The following is an 18,893-nucleotide window of genomic DNA, read 5'->3' on the forward strand; positions in this document are numbered from 1 at the left end:
TGGGTCTGTGCTCCCGTTGGACCAGCAGTGGGCGTCAAAGGCAAACTCTTGCGATGGTTTTCAACTGTTCCATTTTCAAAATTGGCCCGTCTCGTTGATCCATTTTACACCAGAAGATTTTTGGGGTGCGTGAACTATTTTCATCTTTGATACGTTTGGTACCTCCGAAAACGTCGCCCTCTGACTTGAATTGTTCCCACCTGAAATTCTCAACGTCCCGCCAGCAACGAGGCGCAAGTGGGGGCGCTTCTCGCCCGCCATGGTTTGCTCCCTGTTTTTCTTCTTCTTCTCACTTTGTCTTCGCCGTTGAGCTCCACGTGCGCTTTCTTGGCAAAGTGTCCTTGTGCGCGTGACCTCACGGCCCCGGCAGGTGACCTTCTCCGGCTGACGGGAAGACGCGGCCGCGCCTCCGCCGTGTCGTCGTCTCAAGAGAATAAAAAAAAGAGGATGGAAAGCAAAGAGGAGGAGCGGAGGGCGACAAAAGAAGGAGACATGGAAGGAGAGACGGCGTTTGAGAGCGGGAAGGACAGGCGAGAGACGCCAAGAAGAAGCTTGCGAGCGACAGAGCAAAGGAGGAAAGAAAGGGGGCAGGCGAGGACACGGGAAAGTCAGGAGAAAAGGAGGGGGGGGGGCTGGCGGGCGCGTGGAGAATAGGAGGCGGAGGACGGCCGAAAGCGGCGATGACGGACGGAAGAAAGAAGGAGGGAAAGGAGAAGTGCGCCGGCTGACTGCAGGATTCCATCAGTCTTAGTAAGCGGCCGCTTTGGCGTTGCCACGGTAACGCCAGCTAACGTGCTGCGCCGCCACCGCCCTCTCTCTCCCTCCCTCCCTCTCTCTCTCTTTCGCTTCCTGCCTGCGTTGCCACAGCGACAGTCCTGGACGAGGAATCCGATGCTCCGGAGTGTCCAGAAGTTCGCAGCTCCCGATTTCCCTCCACCTTTCTCTGCACCCGTCGACTCCTCGTCATCGTCGCGGAGATCTGTCCATCCCCGAACAGGAAGACCAGGAACTTTGGACCTTGCGTCCTGGCCTCCTCCACGCCCACATGAACACCCACGGCCAAGAGGAGGCCCCGATAGCCCTGGCGGAGGAGGCGGCGGCGCAACCGGCACAGGCGATGGAAATTGAAGAGGAGGAGGCGCGACCGGAACAGGCACAGCAGGCTGGGGAAGACGAAGAGGAGCGTCAACCCGGGGAGGTGCACCATCAGGAAGCGCAACACGTGATGCGGACGCCGGAGCCGCGGGAGCGGGAAGAGGAGACGGAGCAGGTGGGTGCACCTGAGGAGGCGCGGCTAGAGGACCAACGGGAGAACGGCGCGCCGGAGGACGACCAAGAGGCTCTGCGGCAACGGCGAGAGCAAGCCGTGGAGGAGATGGCGCTGGAGGAGGCTCCACAGCCGCAAGAGGAGGGGCTGCGGCTGGCTGACGGCGTGGAGGCTCACGCCGAGGAGGTGCGGCGGGAGCGGGAGAACGCCGCGCACCAACAAACGGGCGATTGCTCGCGGGAAGAGGAGCGACACGTGGGGGAGCTGCCGCGGGACCAGGAGCAGGAGGACTTTGCCGACTCTCTGGAGCAAAACCACAGCAGTCAAGTTCTCAATCGCCTCAGAGGAATGTAAGTATAAACGGCGGGAGCGGGACCAGCGCCGCCGCGGCATGCTGCATCGTTGCCGTGGCGACCGGGAAGCGAGCGCGTCACACGCTACGCGCTACCAGCGAAAAGCGCCGGATGCGTACAACGCCATCGAGAGCGGCGGCTCCATAGACGGCCAACTTAGAACATCGAAAACCCAAGAGCCTTTCCGTGAGGTCGCAAAGGCCGAGACGGGCCGGGTGGAAAGCCCGGCGAGGCGGGAGGGCCACTCCGAAGGTCGGGTTGAGTCGGCGGGAAAGCGCCACCCGAGGTCGCCCGCGAGTGCCGAGTGGCGCCGCCCCGAGGCAGATGAGGTGCGGCGGCGGTTGTGGAGCTCATTGCCCACCCGCAACGTTTCGAGGCCTTTGCTTCCGTCGCCTGTTAGCGGGCGGTCCCACACCCGATACGACGTTCACACCAGGCCCTCGCCCGATTCTTGTTTAGGGAGGGTTGTGGGGCGGCTAGTCCCACTCCCCTCCGTTCCGGCGAGCGCCGGGCGCCTCACCTTGCGTTGAGACCCCGCCTCCTTCCCCGTCGGCCGGTGGCCGTTTAGCCGCGTCTGGGGCCCAAGAGCCCCGGCGGTCCCCCCCGCCGCGTGAGGGCACCGTCACCACCACCATCATCATCATCATGGCTGGCGACGGCCACGTCTTGTTTGGCGCACCTGCCGTGCGGCGGCCATCTTGTCCTCTCTATTTGTCATTCAACAAACAAATAAATGCAACAGGCTGAAGGAGGCTTGACGCCGTCCACGTGCCAAGTCTTGTCACGCACACGTGCAGGCTCACATCGACGTGTGACAAACAAACAGTGAGGGAGACACATTTGTGTCTCTCACATTCTTTTTATTGCAAATGTGCCGCAGAAGGTACATTTGTGTGTGTGTGTGTGGGGGGGGGGGCGGGGGTGGTTCAACTGTCAGTCCAGCGATATATTTAGACACGCCATCGTCAAATCTTAAAAGATGCGCAACAACAGCTGACGCTGAATGTGTCCACATTCACTTTTGTGAGATTGTCCAAACAAGAGGTCAAACTCGGAAACCAAAGGTCAAAGAGCGAATGAACAAATCGGGTAGAGCGGCAGAAAAAGTCGTGCCGAGTGTGAAATTAGGGAGAGCCCAGCAGATGAGGTAGGACGAGAGATCATTGAAGGAGCAGAGAAGGTAGCGTGCCGGGGTTGAAATGGAAAGAAGGTGGGACAGCAGGTCAGGTAGAGCAAGCAATGTGGTCGACCGCGTGCACAGATAAGGTCAACGAGAGTGGACACTGACAAATCAGCTAGCGCGGAAGGTCGACGTAGCAAGGAGGTCCAGTCACAAATATGGCAGAGTGGAAGCTCATGCTAGCTCTCACGCTACATTCTAACGTGATGCTAACTGTCAGGCTAGGCGCTCGCTCCGGATGGACGCGTTTTGCGCTACTCTCGTGTTGTACTGTCATGTCACACGCTAACATGATGTTACCTCTCGCGACGCTTTAACGCCACGCGCGCTCACACCATGCTATCTTGATTCATGCCGCTAATATGCTAACTATCAGGATACTACCACGTCACACGCTAACGTGAGGCCGTCTTGATTCGTGCCGCCAATATGATCCTAATGTTCCGTGTTACAAGCCTCTCATGGAACACGCTAACATGTTACGAGCATGATATCCTAAGGCTAAAAAATGCGTGTCCGGGGTCCCATTTGTTTTGAAGAATGTCGGTGCGCGCGCGGTACATTGCGGGCCTCTGTTTCCATGACGACGACGCGATCGCACACCCCAATGCAGCACGCCGAGCGACCCGGAGAGAAAAGCGCAGCGGAGTGTTTCTTTCAAACATCCTGCTTTTGCGGCGCTTTGCCTTGTTTTCGTGTGCCGGCGTGTCGCGCACATGGTGGTTGCTTACTTTGGAGCCGTCCGTATCCAGTCATGACGCGCAACCTTTCTTTTGTTCTTCTTTGCAGGCAGAAATACAAAAACACGTCACAGAGGTAAGACCGGCGCACGAGCGCTCATGCGCTTACAAATGATGGCTCCCAGTCCAGACACGACCACTTTGACCCCAAGAAATGTCTCCATCCTGTTGCCATGGATACTAAAACGCATTCCATGCCGTTTGGTCGCCACGACGCCTTTCCTCCTCAAAAGTCGAGCGCTCCGAACATGCCAAAAACGACATTGCACATTAAACGTTCACTTAGCGTAGCTCAGTTGACATTGTGCGCTTCGGTTGCCGTGGCAACAAATGAACGACTTTCTTTGCCGTTTTCTTTCCAGGCTGAAAGCGGCGATGGCGGCGCTGGACGGCGGCGGCGCGCCGGACCTTGCCGAGCTGCGCGGGAACCTGCGGATGGCCGCCGCCCTGCTGGACGCCGTCTACGCCGACGAGACCAAGTCAGAAGGGGCCCGCGCGCTCACGGGGAAACACATTTGCCGCTGGATTCACTTTCACGCGCACAACTCAAACAGGCGAACGTAAAAGAAAGGAATCGCGTCACAAGTGAAACATTTTTACCCAGGCTACTCACAACTCTTCTTGAAACGCGGTCGCGCAACTGCAACACTTGGTTTCAGACTCTCACGCGGCAACGAATCGCTCTCGCCTTCTTCAAATTGAAGACGCAACACTCGGGCGCGACCCCCAAAAAATCCGGAAATGCTCTCGGAGGCGCTGGTGAAGCGGCGCTCTCATGCTCCGTCTCGCCGGCAGACGTCTGCTGGACCCCGAGGACGATCTGAGCGAGCTGCCGGCCGAGTCGGTTCCCAGGGAGGTCCGCGACTGGCTGGCGTGCACCTTCAGCCGCAAGATGGGCGTGGCCAAGCGCCGGCCCGAGGAGAAGCCCCGCTTCAGGAGCATCGTCCACGCCGTGCAGGCCGGCATCTTTGTCGAGAGGTAAGCGGCCCTTTTCGACCTTTCAACCGGGGGGAATGGAATCATTGACGTGGATGAAAGCTGAAATGAAATCCAAACAAAATAAGGAACATGAGAGCAGCAAAAAACGTGGCCAAACCGCAATCGAACGTAACTTCCCCGCTGACAGCTCGCCCTCCCAAATTGGATTTGAAAAACTCTTCTGAGCGTCACCTTCCATGATTTCCATGAGGCCGGCGGGGAGTTTGGCGGCATTGACGGGCGGGTGTGCGGCAGTGCGCTTAATGACCCGTGAAATGGCCACTGTGTTTGGAGCGCGGTTGTCGTGGCAACCGACAATCCGTTTCTGCCGGAGGAGGACGGGGGCCTCGCAGCACTCTTATGTGTGCGTACGTGTGTGTGTGTGTGTGTGTGTGTGCGTGCGACACGTCAGGATGTACCGCCGGACGTCCAACATGGCCGGCCTGACGTACCCGCCCACGGCTCTCGCAGCTCTCAAGGTAACAAAACTGAATTGCGCCTTGATGGCTGCGGTTCTTTCAACAGGAAGTGGTGTCGCCCAAGCCGATGACGTCGCTGACTGCAAACGCTGAGAATGTCTTTTCTTTATGCATCAAGTCACCGGATCAAAGCGTGTCTTCATGAGATAACGTGACAAAAGCAGATGTATGAATCTTGAGCATTGGCGTTTCCTCCACGATTGCGATTTGCGAGCGGCGCCAAGGCTCTGCCGTCCGCCGGGCACATTTTATGATCGCCGTGACGAGTACTCGTGCGTTGACCTTTCTGACCTTCTTTTTGTTTGTGGTTGTGCTTTGTAGAAGGTGGACCAGTGGTCCTTTGACGTGTTTGCGCTGCATGAGGGCACGGGCGAGCACGCTCTCAAGTTTCTGGTCTACGAGCTCCTGACGCGCTATGACCTCATCAACAGGTTCAGGGTACGCGCGTCTTCATGTTGTCATGGCGACGGACCTTCCCTTCTGACCGGCCTCCCCCCGACTTGGGGGCTTTGTCCGCTTTGTGAACGCATGTGCCGCCTTTGGCGCCGAGCTTGACTTTGGCATTTCGTCTTTGCGCGCTTGAGATCCCGCTGCCGGCGCTGGTGCAGTTTGTGGAGGCTCTGGAGAACGGCTACAGCAAGCACAAGAACCCCTACCACAACCTGGTCCACGCCGCCGACGTCACGCAGACGGCGCACTTCCTCATGCTGCACACCGGAACCATGGTGAGGCCGCGCGGCGACTGACGCCGTCTCGTCTGCGCTTCCCGCCTCCGCGGGGGGTAAAATTGTCGTCTCCCGCGTAGCACTGGCTGAGCGAGCTGGAAATCCTGGCCATGGTTTTCGCCGCGGCCGTTCACGACTTTGAGCACACGGGAACCACCAACAATTTCCACATCCACGCCAGGTAGGAGAGGCCGCCTTTGCGCGCTCGGGCGGTGGCCCCACCTGACGCGTGCCCGCCATCAGGTCGGAGGTGGCCATCCTGTACAACGATCGCTCGGTCCTGGAGAACCACCACGTGAGCGCCGCCTACAGGCTGATGGCGGAGGACGACACCAACATCCTGGTCAACCTCAACAAGGACGACTGGAGGTAGGAAGCGGAGACGCGCGCTCCGCTCCACGGCCGGGTGGCCCGTCTTGAGCGCTGACTGCCCCGCAGGGAGCTTCGGGCCCTGGTGATCGAGATGGTGATGGCCACGGACATGTCGTGTCACTTCCAGCAGATCAAGAGCATGAGGAACACCCTGGCGCAGTCGCACAGGTCCGCCCGCACTCGCGCTCGTCATCCTCCGAGAGCACTCTTTGTCCGTTGGCGTCGCCGTCCTCGTGATGCGTGCGTGCGTGTGTGTCTCCAGTGTGGACAAGGTGAAGGTTCTGTCTCTGATGCTGCACGCCGCTGACATTAGCCACCCCGCCAAAAGGTGGCCGCTGCACTACCGCTGGACGCATAGTCTCATGGAGGAGTTCTTCCGACAGGTACACGTACCACAAGGCACGCGCCAAAAAAAAAAAAAAGTCCATGGCTAATGGCTGAATGCGTGTTTTGTGTCACAGGGAGACAAAGAAGTGGAGCTGGGCCTTCCTTTTTCTCCTCTTTGTGACCGGCAGGCCACCATGATCGCGCAGTCGCAGATCGGTAAGAAGCCGGCAACCGCCCCAGGGCGTCTGTCCCCCGCCGATTGCCCAAAGACGGCCGGGATGGGCTCCGGATAAAGCGGATGGGAAAAGGGACGGATGGATGTTTGCGCCGTGCTAGCGGGACCTTCGGGAGACGATGGAGCCACTGTTTGATTGGCAGGTTTCATCGACTTCATCGTGGAGCCGACGTTCAGCGTCCTGGTGGACACGGCGGAGAAGGTGATGGGCCCCCTCATCGACGAGGAGAGGAAGGCCCGGGAGACGGGAAACCGGCGCTTCAGGTGTCGCCTCCTCGCGCGATGGACCCAGATTGCCCGGATGCATCGCGGCCGTTGACCCCCGACGTGTCCGTTTGTCCAGCCTGACGGGAAGCGGCTCGGTCACCGTGGAGTCGGTCCAGAGACGCGGCGGCGGCGGCGCTCGCCTCGGCGACGGTGATGACGGACAGACGGACTTCTCCTTGACCGCCATTGACCTGGCCGCTCTCAGGAAGCACCTGAGCGACGTCATCAACGGCAACAAGGACAGATGGAAGGAACTCTCCGTGCGTGGTATGTGCACGCGCACCCACACACACACACACACACGTACGATTGGAAAGTGTCTTTGTGTATGATGGGCAGAATTGGCCAATAAGAAGCAAGACGACGAGGACCGGGTGGAGTCCAAGAGCCGACACTGCACGACCGACCCATCCCAGGGCTCGGCTGGCTGCCCGCCCGATGAAAGCCACGACTCGCCCGAGGACCACTCCAGATGGAACGGTAGAGCACACGTGTACAGATGAATACGCACACTTCAACCTCCAAATTGAGACACACACACGCGCACCTGCACAGATACACGCGCAAGATGCTATGATGACTGTCTTAGGGGCGGCGCCGGGAGAGGAGGACCAGGAAGTGCCTGAAAACGCCTAACGGGACATCCGACGTGAACTCTGACGATAAACCTGTCGCCACGGTGGCAGATTGTAAGGCGTCCCTCAGGGGTCTTGGCAAAGGCCTTTGGAACTTTTCTTTACAACTGACTTTGAAGGCATCACGCCACCGCAACTTCATGTGCAAACACGCCAAACAATGCGTTGGACCGGAAGTGAGTCGTGGAACACGTCCAACATTCACCAAGCGTTTCAATTGGCGCCCATCAAGCTAGCTATCTAGATAGCTTGGCATGAGTGTGACAGAGGCGTGTGTGTGTGTGTTGTTTGGATCTTTGTCAATCACCGCATCGCCAAGGCAACCCTCTCAAAACACTTTGCCGATGAAGGGAGCAGTGTATGTGCGTGTGCGCGCGTGTGGCATTATTGTTAGCTTTTTGGGTGTGGTTGTGGCCCAGAAGGTCTAATAAACATTTGCAACGGACTCGCAAAGATGTGATGTCACTCATATACACACACACACACTGACACTTCATTTAGGTACACTAACTTGGAGACGGCGCGCACGCATTCTCGTGCTCACACGAAAACACTTTCACACACGCACGCACACACAAAAGTACACGCAGACAGTCAAATGGCCGCACTTTAACACACAACGCGCCTCTCGATGTACGCACGTACACAATGGGATGAGGACTTGATGATGTGAGTGTACTACCAGGGGCGACCGCCGGGTGCTAGTCGAGCGCCATCGAGCGAAGCCACGCCCTCGCTCAACCAACTTGAGTGCCAGCACGCCAATGACCCCGCCGCCTGACCTCTTCTCAACCGATTGGAGACGACCGCTCATCCCAAAGGTTAAATCATCATATTTATTTGGCCCATTTGTTGTTGTTGGTCATTTTGGAGTGCGTAAATTCCAGCCGCCAAGGAGCAGTGAAGCAAAGCAACGTGAAATTTGGTCCACAAGTCACTTAGGCCTCCATTCTTGGTTGTCGCCACACACACTTTGCCGGCAACACAGAGAGCCTTGCAGAGAGCCTTGAAGAAACCTTCAGCAGCGAGGGAACCAAAACAGCTGGCAGATGACACGCACAAGATCCACAAGTGGCTGCTTCAACGACACTCACCCTCGCCCCTCCTGAGTCTTTTCAGACTTGTTGAGGCTTTGAATTTATTTATTTATTTATTGATTGGGGGGGTGGGGGGGCACACTTGCGTGGGAGGAGTGTCAGCGCAAATGGAAGGACAGAGGGAAAGGTACCGTGGAGGACTAAACGGCTGAGTCGGGAAAGAATGTTAGGCGGCGGCGTGGAGGAAAGGGAACGAGGATGTCTGACAGGAAGTCAGGAAGAATGGAATGGGGGGAACTCGGAAGGAAGGCGGGGCCCTGCATTTGTTTTCTGCTTTCTTGTGAGAAGGAGCTGAACGAGTCTGCCCTCTAGTGGAATGCCACAGAATGACTTTGACGTTGGACGCATTTGCTTTTCATTTGAAAGAGCGGCCTTTGTTTTCGGTCGCCATTCAAAATGGATTCTTGTCATTCATATTTCTTTTTAAATCAAGCACAAGTGTCGGAGCTCTGCAACGCCTCCCCTGGGTCGCCCCGCATCCAAAGGGTACAAGGCCGCCGTTTGGGGCGTCTTGGCTGCTTGAGGACACGCGGCGCGTCGGCTCATGTTGACCACTGTCATTCAAAAGCAAAGTCCAAAAACTGTGGTCTGACGAGTCCACATTTCAAATAACTTTTGAAAATTGCGGACGGCGAGAGGAAAAGAATCAGAACTGGACCTTTGGTGACGCAAAGTTGAAAAGCCGCCGTCGGTGATGCTGCGGCGGCTGCCTCGGTGCCAAGGGCGAGGCCGACCGGTCAAGATGAAAGCTCCGGACGGGTTTTTGTTTTTGTTTTTTTGTCTTTGTAGTGCATCCATCAATGTGGCTCGATTGACAAATGGTCGTATTTTGTTCAATGGAAGTGGCTTTGCCTGTGTGCCAGAAAGGAATTTCTCCAGTCGGCGGGGTTGCTAACTCATTTGAGGACATTGACGTCACACGCAACCCGCTGTGTATTTCTTAGGTGACGAAAAGAGGTGCGGATGACGACGCGCGGCGCGGGGAGCCGCTTCAGCCCCTCCTGACACGAGGCGGTCTGGCCCGCTCGCCGGCCCGGCCCGGCCCGGCGGGCGGGCTCTCGCCGGTCGCCTTCCCTTGCCCCCTCCCCTCTCCCTTCTCCCGTCTCCCGTCTCCCCCTCCCTCTCTCTCGCACACTCGCTCGTCAGCGGAGCCTCCAGCACAAGCAGGCCGACAGGCGAAGCAAGTTCCGCGGCGGCGGCCTCGCTGGCGGGACCCGACGCGACGCGCAAGCCGGTGAGCTGCCATCTTTTCTTCTCCCCCTTCTCCTTCATCTTCGCGCGGCCGTCGTCATGGCGGCGCGCTCGGCGGATTCACGGAAAGTTTGCGATCCCGGGAGCGTGGCGCCGAGCCTCGACCACTTCCCGAACCCGACTTGACGTCAAAGTGGAGCTTTTTGTTCGAGGCGACCGAAGCGAGTCGGTCGCGAAGCCGAGCTCCGGCGACGGCGGAAGGTTAAGCTCGCGGTTGCCATGGAGACCGGGAACGCCGATGCTCCGCGGGCCGCTTCGGGTTCATCCGGCCTCGTTCGATCCGCGATTAGCTTGATCGCAGATCGATATTTTCCCACACTGTGAACGGGACGCGTTGCCGCTTTTGAGTGGACCGCGTAGTGTCCGCGCCGGGCCGACAGGGGGCCGCGTTGAGACCTTCGCCGTCGCATTGGAAACCGGCAAACAACGGCGAGTTCGCCTCGGCCCCGTGACGTCACCTCCGGGACCCTGAGGGTGAACGCCGCGTTGGGAAGTTGGGAACGGCAACTCAAAAACAACGCGAACCGCAAGCCCCCCTTGGCAGCTCAAAGAAAACATTTGACTCGCCATCAACATGTTTCTATTTGTCATAAGTAACCCCCAAAATACACAATATGATTCATCGATTTCATGGTCACACAGTTTTTATCCTTGTCAGGATAACTTCATTATTTGTTTATAATCGGTGTTATTTACTTAGGAACAGAAAAGCGGTTTTCTGGTTGTTTTGACCAAATAGCACACGACTAATATTTGTGATCGGTCATCAATAACGAGACATCATTATAAATCGATTTTTATCCATCCGTTTTCCCATCCGCTTCATCCTCACAAGGGTCACGGAGCCTATCCCAGCCGTCTTCGGGCAGTAGGGCACGCAGAGACCAAAGACCATCTTAGGGACAATTTGGAGTGTTCAATCAGCCTGCCGTGCATGTTTTTGGAATGCGGAAGGTAACCGGTGTACCCGCAGAAAACCCACGCAGGCACGGGGAGAACATGCAAACTCCGCACAGAGAGGCCGAGACGTATCAATAGATAGTTCCTCGGCGGTCCGTCCAACTTGGAGCGGCTTTTTGTTCCAGGATTGTTTGTCTGCGGTGTGAAATTCCTTGTTTCCCTGAGCGCGGCAGGGAAGGAAAAAGTAGTGCGAGGAATTCAACTCAACTCTGACCAAAAGGGTGATGAATAACCTTGATTGGCATGCGAGGCAAAGAGCGTTGCCTCGGTAACGACGACTCGCAAGGGTTGTTGTTTTTTGGGTTTGTTTTTTTTTTAATTCTCCCGATAAGGTGAAAAAATGCCGGATTGGTGTCTCGCCAGGATGCTTTACGACATTTGTGTCACGAGGGCCAATGGTCCCTCCAGGCAGCGAGCGAGTAGAAGCGGGAGATGGATAGGAACACAGTTGTCACCGCAAGGAGAGAACTTTGGGGAACGTGACTGCCGTTTTACGGAAATTCTAGATTGTCACGCGAGGACGCGGCACACAGTTTTTGGGAAAGATAGACTTGGATGAAAGACACCATGGGGTTTCAGCATGGAGTTGTTGTTGGACGCCACAGATTTCAGACTTTCCCCGAAGGCAACGCCGGCGCGAGCGACAGAAAAGCGATCAGTTGACTATTTGGAAGCGACGAGTCGCTCGGTAAGACCGAAGGCGGCACCGACCAAAGAATGACGTTTTGCAATTTCTTGACGACACAAACTAGCAAGCGGCGCTTTGTCGCGACGCGTGGCCACCCAAGGCGTCGCGCTGCGGTGGACCTTTGGGGAAACTTGCGCTGATCTCGGCTCGCTTCTTGAATGAGCTTCATTGTTTCCAGTGACGCATGTGATCTTAGATAAGCCTCGTGGAACCCCCCGCCATCGGCGTCTGTGTGTGTGTGTGTGTGTGGGGGGGGGTGTCACGTCACAGCCTTGTTTGTATCAGCCGGTGAGCATGTGACAACCCGACGTGCAAATGTTTGTTTGTTCACCTGCTGCTGATGCTGAGCAGCGAGCCAACTTGGAAAAACAATCCAAGGAGGCCCGGAAATCAATTGTTCGGAATTTGGCACAGCAAGTCTTGATTTGGACGCTACCAAACTAGTGTTAGGCACTTAGTTTGCAGTGAAAGTCATTAATGGGGCCACGAGCTAGCTCTTTAGATTTTTTTCCCCGTTTTTTTTGTCACTTGGGAGTGGTTGACCTCGGTTTTGCACTTCAGTTAGGGATGCTAAAGAGTAACTTTGCGCGTCCAGTGAATCATGGTTTGATTGTTGCCGTCGTTTGACCCGGCGGGAGATGATTTCCAGTATTTTGCTGCCAGCGGGCAGCGTTTTTAGGTGGCTTGTTGCTAACTGGCCCGCTTGGCCAGGTGGTCGAAAGATGATTTTGTTTAGCGCGGGTCTGCGCCGCGCTAGCGCGAGTCTGCGCGGCGCTAGCGCGAGAGCCGAGTGCCGCTGGCACACAGAGGGAGTATCGACCTTCCAGTGCTCTCAGACTGTCATCACAAAGGCATTTCCTCCTCAGCCGCTCACTTCCTGCTTCCCGGCGAGAGGCCCAAAGTGGACTCGAGCCCTCCCCCATTACACGGCCAGGATGCTTGTATTTCAGTGGGGGGGGTGTGGCCTTTTTTTTTGCCGTGGGGTAAATGGATTGGGGGGTGGGGGGGTCGCAAGGTGGTATGTCTTCTCAGATCCGGAGCATGACTGTAAGAAAGGTCGGGGGTGCCCGGACATCCGAGAGCCCAAACGCGTGGTCGCGTCCAGCCCAATCGCAGGAAACAAAATGCCTCCAAAGAAGTCAAGAAAAGTCGCAATGGCTAATCCCCAAGAAGGAAATGAGTGCAGATGGGATTCGTGTAATGGGGCCAAAACTGGAAGCACCGATGTCGCTTCCAGTCCGCACAAAAAAAGGGTCGGCGGAACGTAGCCGCAGACTCGGCTCGTTTATCGTGAGAACGTCCCAGGAATTTGTCTCCGCTAGTACACTCGTATTGCCGATGACGAGCGGCGACGCTATGCGAGGACGTGACAAAGCGGCACCAAAGCGGCTCAAGTTTGGGCAGGCCGGGATCAAGCGAGAAATGCGGGTCACGCCTCACCGGGTGAAATGTTGTTTTCAGAGATGACGGCAGGGGGACGCCGCTGACGCCGCCCTCCGCCGCCGCCAGAGAATCCGCCGCCGGTCATGGCCGCCCATCGAATCCGAGCCGCGGCCACGGGCAACGCTTCGCTGCCTCGATGCAGGTCGGAGGGGACGCTGATCGACCTCGGCGAGAGCGTGCCCGAGCCCGGCCTCGTCGATGTCAAAGGTAAGCTCGCGGCGGTTGAAGCCCGGACCTCGGGCTCATGACCCACGCGACGGCGGCTGACACCGTCCCCGATCTTCTGTTCCCAGCGCCTTCTCCCAGCGCCTTGCGCTCGGACGCCGGCGCCTCCCTCGGCACGGCCCGAGAAGTGGTGGCCATCAAGGACTACCGCGCGTCCAGCTTCACCACGCTCAAGTTCTCCAAAGGCGAGCGACTCTACGTTCTGGACGCGTCGGGCGGCGAGTGGTGGTACGCCCACAACAACACGGAGATGGGCTACGTCCCGGCCGCCTACGTGGAGCCCGTGAGTTTCAGAGACTCGTCCTTCAGCGACAGCGGCATGATTGACGCCGCGGGGGAGGAGACGGCTTTGGAAACGGACCCCGTCGGGGAGTGGGCCGGCGTCACTCTGAAGCCCGCCGCTTTCCTCAACGGAAATCCTTTCGCAGGCACGCGCGCCTCCGTCAACCCGTTCCTGCGCGGCGAGGGCGAGTCCGCCGATCTTCTTCTCTTCGACGCCCCGTCGGCTTCGGAATCGGCCCTCGGCGCCGCAGACTCGGTCGCTTTGGGCGTCTGCGGCCCTCCGGGTCAGCCGGCGGAGAACGGGCTCCGAAGGGATAACCCCTTTTTCCGAAGCAAGCGCTCCTACAGTCTGTCGGACATGTCCGCCCTGCGGGCCGAGTCGGACGGGGGTCCCGCGGCCGGCGGTTTCTTCGGCGGCCTGACGGCGCCGGCCCCCGAGCAGTTCCAGAGCCGGGAGGCGTTCCGGACGGCGTGGCTCACGCACCGCAAGCTGGCCAGGTCCTGCCACGACTTGGACTCCCTGTGCCAAAACCCGGGCTGGGGTCAGACGCAGCCTGCGGAGATCGGCATCGTCTGCCGGCTGGACGGCTCCGGGGGCGCCGTCCAGCTGCCGGACACCAGCATCAGCGTGCGCGTCCCCAAGGGCCACGTCGCCGAGGGCGACAGCCAGCAAATCTCCATCAGAGCTCTCTTGGAGCCGCCCCTGGAGCTGAACAACGACCGCTGCACCGCCTCGGGCCCGGTGGTGGAGCTCAAGCTCAGCAACATGGAGACCAGAAGCGCCATCACGCTGGAGATGAAAGCCTCGGCCGTGGTCAAAGCAGAAAAGCGCCAGGCGGCGCGCAGCCTGTGCGTCCGCAGCGACTGCAAAGAGGGGCCTTACAGCCCCGTCCCGCAGACCTTCCCGCACGGCGACACGCTTCGGGTGTCCCTGGACAACTTGGAGCCCTGCATGTACATTTGCGGCGTGGTGCGCTCCCTGTCGCCATCCGCGGACTCCGGCGGCGTGTGGGAGCACGTGGTCAAAAGGGTGACCTTGGGGGTGTACGGACCCAAGCACATCCACCCGTCCTTCAAGACGGTCGTGGCCATGTTCGGTCACGATTGCGCCCCCAAGTCCCTGTTGGCCAGCGACGAGGGCAAGCGGGCGCGCTCGTCGCCCCCCGTGGCGCTCCAGCTGTGGGGCAAGCACCAGTTCGTCCTATCCGGACCCCAGGACCTCCGCGTCGGGGTCTACTCCAACATGGCCAACTACGAGGTGAAGGCCGGCGAGCAGGCCAAAGTCATCCGGGGTTTCCAGATCAAACTGGGCAGAGTCAGCCGGCTGGTCTACATGATCAGTTGCCGCGACGGGGCGGACCTTTCGGACTTCACCCTGAGGATCCAGGTCAAAGACGAGCGGGACGCCATCCTGGCCCAGTTTTGCGTCCAGACGCCCTCGCCGCCGCCCAAGACGGGCCCCGAGACGTCCGTGCGGCGCCGCTTCCTGAAGAAGAAGGAAGTGGGCAAGATCGTCCTGTCCCCGCTGGCCCCGGCCGCCAAGTACCCGGTGTTCCGCGACCGGCGGGTGGCCAACCTCAGGTTCGGAAAACTGATCAAGACGGTGGTCCGGCAGACCAAGAACAGCTACCTGCTGGAGTACAAGAAAGGAGACTTTGTGGCGCTGCTGAGCGAGGACAAGGTCCGGCTGAAAGGCCAGCTGCGGACCAAGGAGTGGTACGTGGGCTACTACCAGGGCCGGCTGGGGCTGGTGCACGCCAAAAACGTGCTGGTGACGGGAAAACTCAAGCCCGTTCATTTCGGCGGGCCGGAGCTCACCGCGTCCTTGCTGCTGGAGCAGCTCCTCAGGCCCTGCAAGTTCCTCACCTACATCTACGCCTCGGTCCGCACCGTCCTGATGGAGAACATCGGTGACTGGCGGGCCTTCGCCGAGGCCCTGGGCTACCGCGACCTGCCCGTCGCGCGCTTCTGCCGGGCCGAGCCGGACAGCGAGCCGGAGAGGGTGGCCTGCGTTCTGGAGAAGCTCAAGGAAGACTGCAACGACGCCGAGGGCAAGGAGCCAAAGTCCTTCCAGAAGGAGCTGCTCATGGTATTTACCCTTTGGGCTTTTTTTTTGCCCTCCTCCTCAATATTTGTCTTGCTGCCGCTTGCCTCTGTCCTTTCCCGTCACAGTCCGCAGTGTGTGTGTGAGAAAGTCGCGGCGAGTCCCCATTGTAGTTTGGAGGACTTCGCGGCGACTTCAGCGCAGATTGCAATTAAAGACTTCGGACCTTTCCCGTTCTCTATTTTGCGATCGGTTAGTCGCTAGTCCCAGTTAGTTCCCCGCTAACTGGTACGACTATCATTGGCATTTATTATCTCTTGGGCTTCTTGCACCGCGCGGGTGTATGGGTAAAGGACTTAGTACGTCGTTCCCGTTTGATGGTGAGCGAGCCGGTTCGCCTCCGCGTCGGGTCCTACTCTACTCCGAGTTGCCGTGGTCATTCTGCGTAGTCATCGGTCAGGATAAGCCGTCGTGCGCTTTGGTCATTTGTGAGGGCCAAAGTCCCGACCGCATAGGGCCTCTTGCCAGATGGACTGGCTTCTTGACCGCGAGTCGACTCAAAGAGGTCTTGACGGGCCGACTCGCTGTCGTGTGCGTCAGGCCCTGCTGAAGTTGGACTGCCAGGGCCTGGTGGCTCGTCTGGTGATGGATTTCGTGCTGCTGACCACGGCGGTAGAGGTGGCGGGACGTTGGCGGGAGTTGGCCGAGCGCCTGGCCAAGGTTTCCCGCCAGCAGATGGACGCCTACGAGGCACCGCACCGCGACAAGAACGGTGTGGTGGACGGCGAGGTGACTGCCGCTCGCTCGCTCGCTCTCTCCGCTCTCTCCGCGACACCGTTTCAACGCGCGCGCCACTTGCGTTTCAGGCCATGTGGAAGCCGGCGTACGACTTCCTGGTGACGTGGGCGGCGCAGATGGGCGACAGCTACCGGGATGTGATACAGGAACTCCACGTGGGCCTGGACCGCATGAAGAGCCCCATCACCAAACGCTGGAAGCACCTGAGCGGGACCCTGCTCCTGGTCCACTGCCTGGACACCCTGCGCAGCGCCGCCTTCAGCCCCGCCTCCGACGACTTGGCCATCTGACGCCGCCTCTTTCTTTTTCATCACACCCGCGGTTGGGCTCACGCTCGTCTCGATTATGTTCGCCCCCCACCCAACGAATGCTGGGAACCGGACTCTCGGGGACACGCTTCACATTTCGGGTCACTGTTTAGTTTAGTTTTTTTGGGGGAGGGTGCGGGGGGGTCAACGTTCACATTCTTGCCTGTTTTGGAGCTTTCCATACTCGCTTCACTTTCACTTTCTGTTGCATTTCCGTTCAAGTCCAGTGTGGTGGCGTTGACACTTGGTGCAAAGCGCTTCTGATGTGTTTTGATCAGTTTGCAACCCAACTTTGGCGCGGCAGCGTCAGTTCTGGTGCAATTTGGGGCTTTGTTGATGTTAGGTTGTGTTCCAGCCAGTTCCCGTTGTGACCCGGATCGAATCGGGGTCGCACTCCGATCCGGGTTCTGCCAAAAACTCGCAACCGACCTCTCACGGGAGACGTTTTCTGTCTTGGGTCTTGTTCTTTTTTTTTTTTGTGCCAACTTTGGCATCCTTGCAGTATCGGGTTGTGGAGGGATCGCGCTTGCTGGATGTGTTTTTCTGGGGTTTTTTTTGTCTTCGTGCCAGCCTCAACCGGGCATGTGCGCGGTCACGTGACATCGTCGCCGCCATTGCTGCGCATCAGAAATAAAGTGTGAATATTTGCATACTCGTCAGCCAGACCCTTAGTGCGCGTGTATTCGTGTGTTGAGCTCATTGACGGCGGCAGGATGAAAATAGTGCAAGTTGATGTATTTTTCTCAGCAAAAAGAGTGCTTTAACGCCAAAGTGTTAAAGTTTTTTTTTTTCAGTGTCACCCTTTTGTATATGAGAATAAGGTTTTGCAATGACGTGGTCCCGGACCACTTGCCTGCTGGAGAACATTTCTGTTTTTGTGCGTGTGCCAAAATAGGACTTTTAGCGGTTAACTTTTGTGTGGAACGACCGGAGAACATTTTGCAAAAGTTGCCCTCATCGTTTGTGAAGACAACCCGTCTTTGTGTCCTAAATGCGGTGATAAGATAAGAAAAACGTTGATCTATTGATTTACGATGATATCGGCTCACGTCGTGTTTTCATGTCCGAATGTTGAATTCGCTTGGGAAACTAAAACGTGTGCTGTCCTTTTTGAAGGTTCCCTTGAGCATCGGTGCCCCGCCCCGATGACACCTGCAGAGCATCAACTGGATGCAGTGGCGGACCATCGGGGCCAGCAAGGCCTTCTCTGCTGGCCTAAACATTCATAAAATAACATAGATTTAATGTATGTTATTTTATTTTCATGAATATGTCAACAAAATTATTCTCTGAAGTCTTTACGTCATATTATTTCCATTTAGTCGAGTGACTTTCAATGTTATTTGAAATAACATCGATAAATAACTTATTTATTACGGTAAAGTTTTTAACCAATCCTATTTCAGCTCGCTTGTGTTGCCAGGTCAACTAAACTTGCTCGGGGCCTTCAGATGAAACAGAGCAGGTCCCTGTGCGCTGGAAATGAACGGGCACACAGTCAGCTCGCAATAGCCAATCAGATCACGAGTCTGGCCCGGCCTGACGTCGTCACTGGACGTGCGCGTTCGGTGATTGGATGAGCGCCTGCTAGGGGGAGCCGTTGCTGCATTTTGACCCAAAATGGCCGAAGGAGAAGACGTTGATCTGGTTGCAGGACTACTTTCCACACGATTTTCAAGACGGACCTTCCACTGGATTTCCCGATTGAAGTTGTTTTTACCAAAGCAGCAAGGAAACATCAGAGCACGGCCGGCCACTTACAAGCTGTTACGGTGCGTTTCAAAACGTTTGGGGGACACTTGAGTAGATCTGCAGCTCAGTGAACAGGCACTACATTGGTGAGTAAATGAATTCCATTTTACATTTCTTCTTGTTATTTTATTTCGTTAGTATTAATGGTCACGAAATAAAACGACAAAGATACACAATGTATCAAATAAAGCAGCCCACCTGCGATTTCTCAAAATGCAAATGATCTGTTCATTTTATATTCAAAGAATAGTTTGTTTTGTTATTGGTGTGGTTGGTGTCTTATATGAAACTACTGCGACATCGCGCAATTCATTGGACAGACTTGTTTAAGATTTGGCTGGCATTTTATGTAGTATTTTTAAATCATCTTTCAATTTTTGACAATATCTGTCAATGTAGTTTCCTGCTCTTACTTGTGAATGCATACTTGATGGTTTGAAGTGCTCCTGCAATGAAGTGCTGCCTGACCAGCCATGTATGTGACGTC

The 18,893-nt window shown here is 57.0% G+C and overlaps 2 protein-coding genes across 4 annotated transcripts; both read left to right on the top strand.

Annotated features, from left to right (window-relative positions):
* The first annotated feature begins 623 nt into the window (after positions 1–623).
* On the top strand, positions 624–8,003 carry pde1a (phosphodiesterase 1A, calmodulin-dependent). 2 transcript variants are annotated; one of them, XM_052082008.1, is made up of 16 exons: positions 624–1,617; positions 3,590–3,616; positions 3,903–4,019; positions 4,336–4,518; positions 4,931–4,997; positions 5,319–5,435; positions 5,582–5,722; positions 5,803–5,903; positions 5,966–6,091; positions 6,161–6,262; positions 6,357–6,477; positions 6,556–6,637; positions 6,800–6,920; positions 7,000–7,190; positions 7,263–7,403; positions 7,513–8,003. In XM_052082008.1, the coding sequence occupies exons 1-16, from the start codon at positions 1,046–1,048 to the stop codon at positions 7,557–7,559; spliced, it is 2,256 nt and encodes a 751-aa protein (XP_051937968.1). In that variant the 5' UTR covers positions 624–1,045; the 3' UTR covers positions 7,560–8,003. The 2 variants fall into 2 exon arrangements, with proteins under 2 accessions (XP_051937968.1, XP_051937969.1); XM_052082009.1 differs by lacking the exon at positions 3,590–3,616 and having other exon boundaries at positions 625–1,617.
* Positions 8,004–8,114: 111 nt separating this feature from the next.
* LOC127611460 (SH3 domain-binding protein 4-like) lies at positions 8,115–17,304 on the top strand. Of its 2 annotated transcripts, none has more exons than XM_052081999.1 (5): positions 8,115–8,379; positions 13,016–13,204; positions 13,291–15,593; positions 16,149–16,337; positions 16,415–17,304. In XM_052081999.1, exons 2-5 carry the CDS (start codon positions 13,081–13,083, stop codon positions 16,634–16,636), a joined length of 2,838 nt encoding a protein of 945 aa, XP_051937959.1. In that variant the 5' UTR covers positions 8,115–8,379; positions 13,016–13,080; the 3' UTR covers positions 16,637–17,304. The 2 variants fall into 2 exon arrangements, with proteins under 2 accessions (XP_051937959.1, XP_051937958.1); XM_052081998.1 differs by lacking the exon at positions 8,115–8,379 and adding an exon at positions 9,662–9,889.
* Positions 17,305–18,893: the final 1,589 nt, after the last annotated feature.

Source organism: Hippocampus zosterae, chromosome 12 (assembly GCF_025434085.1).
Source record: "Hippocampus zosterae strain Florida chromosome 12, ASM2543408v3, whole genome shotgun sequence".
Classification (NCBI taxonomy): Eukaryota; Metazoa; Chordata; class Actinopteri; order Syngnathiformes; family Syngnathidae; genus Hippocampus; species Hippocampus zosterae.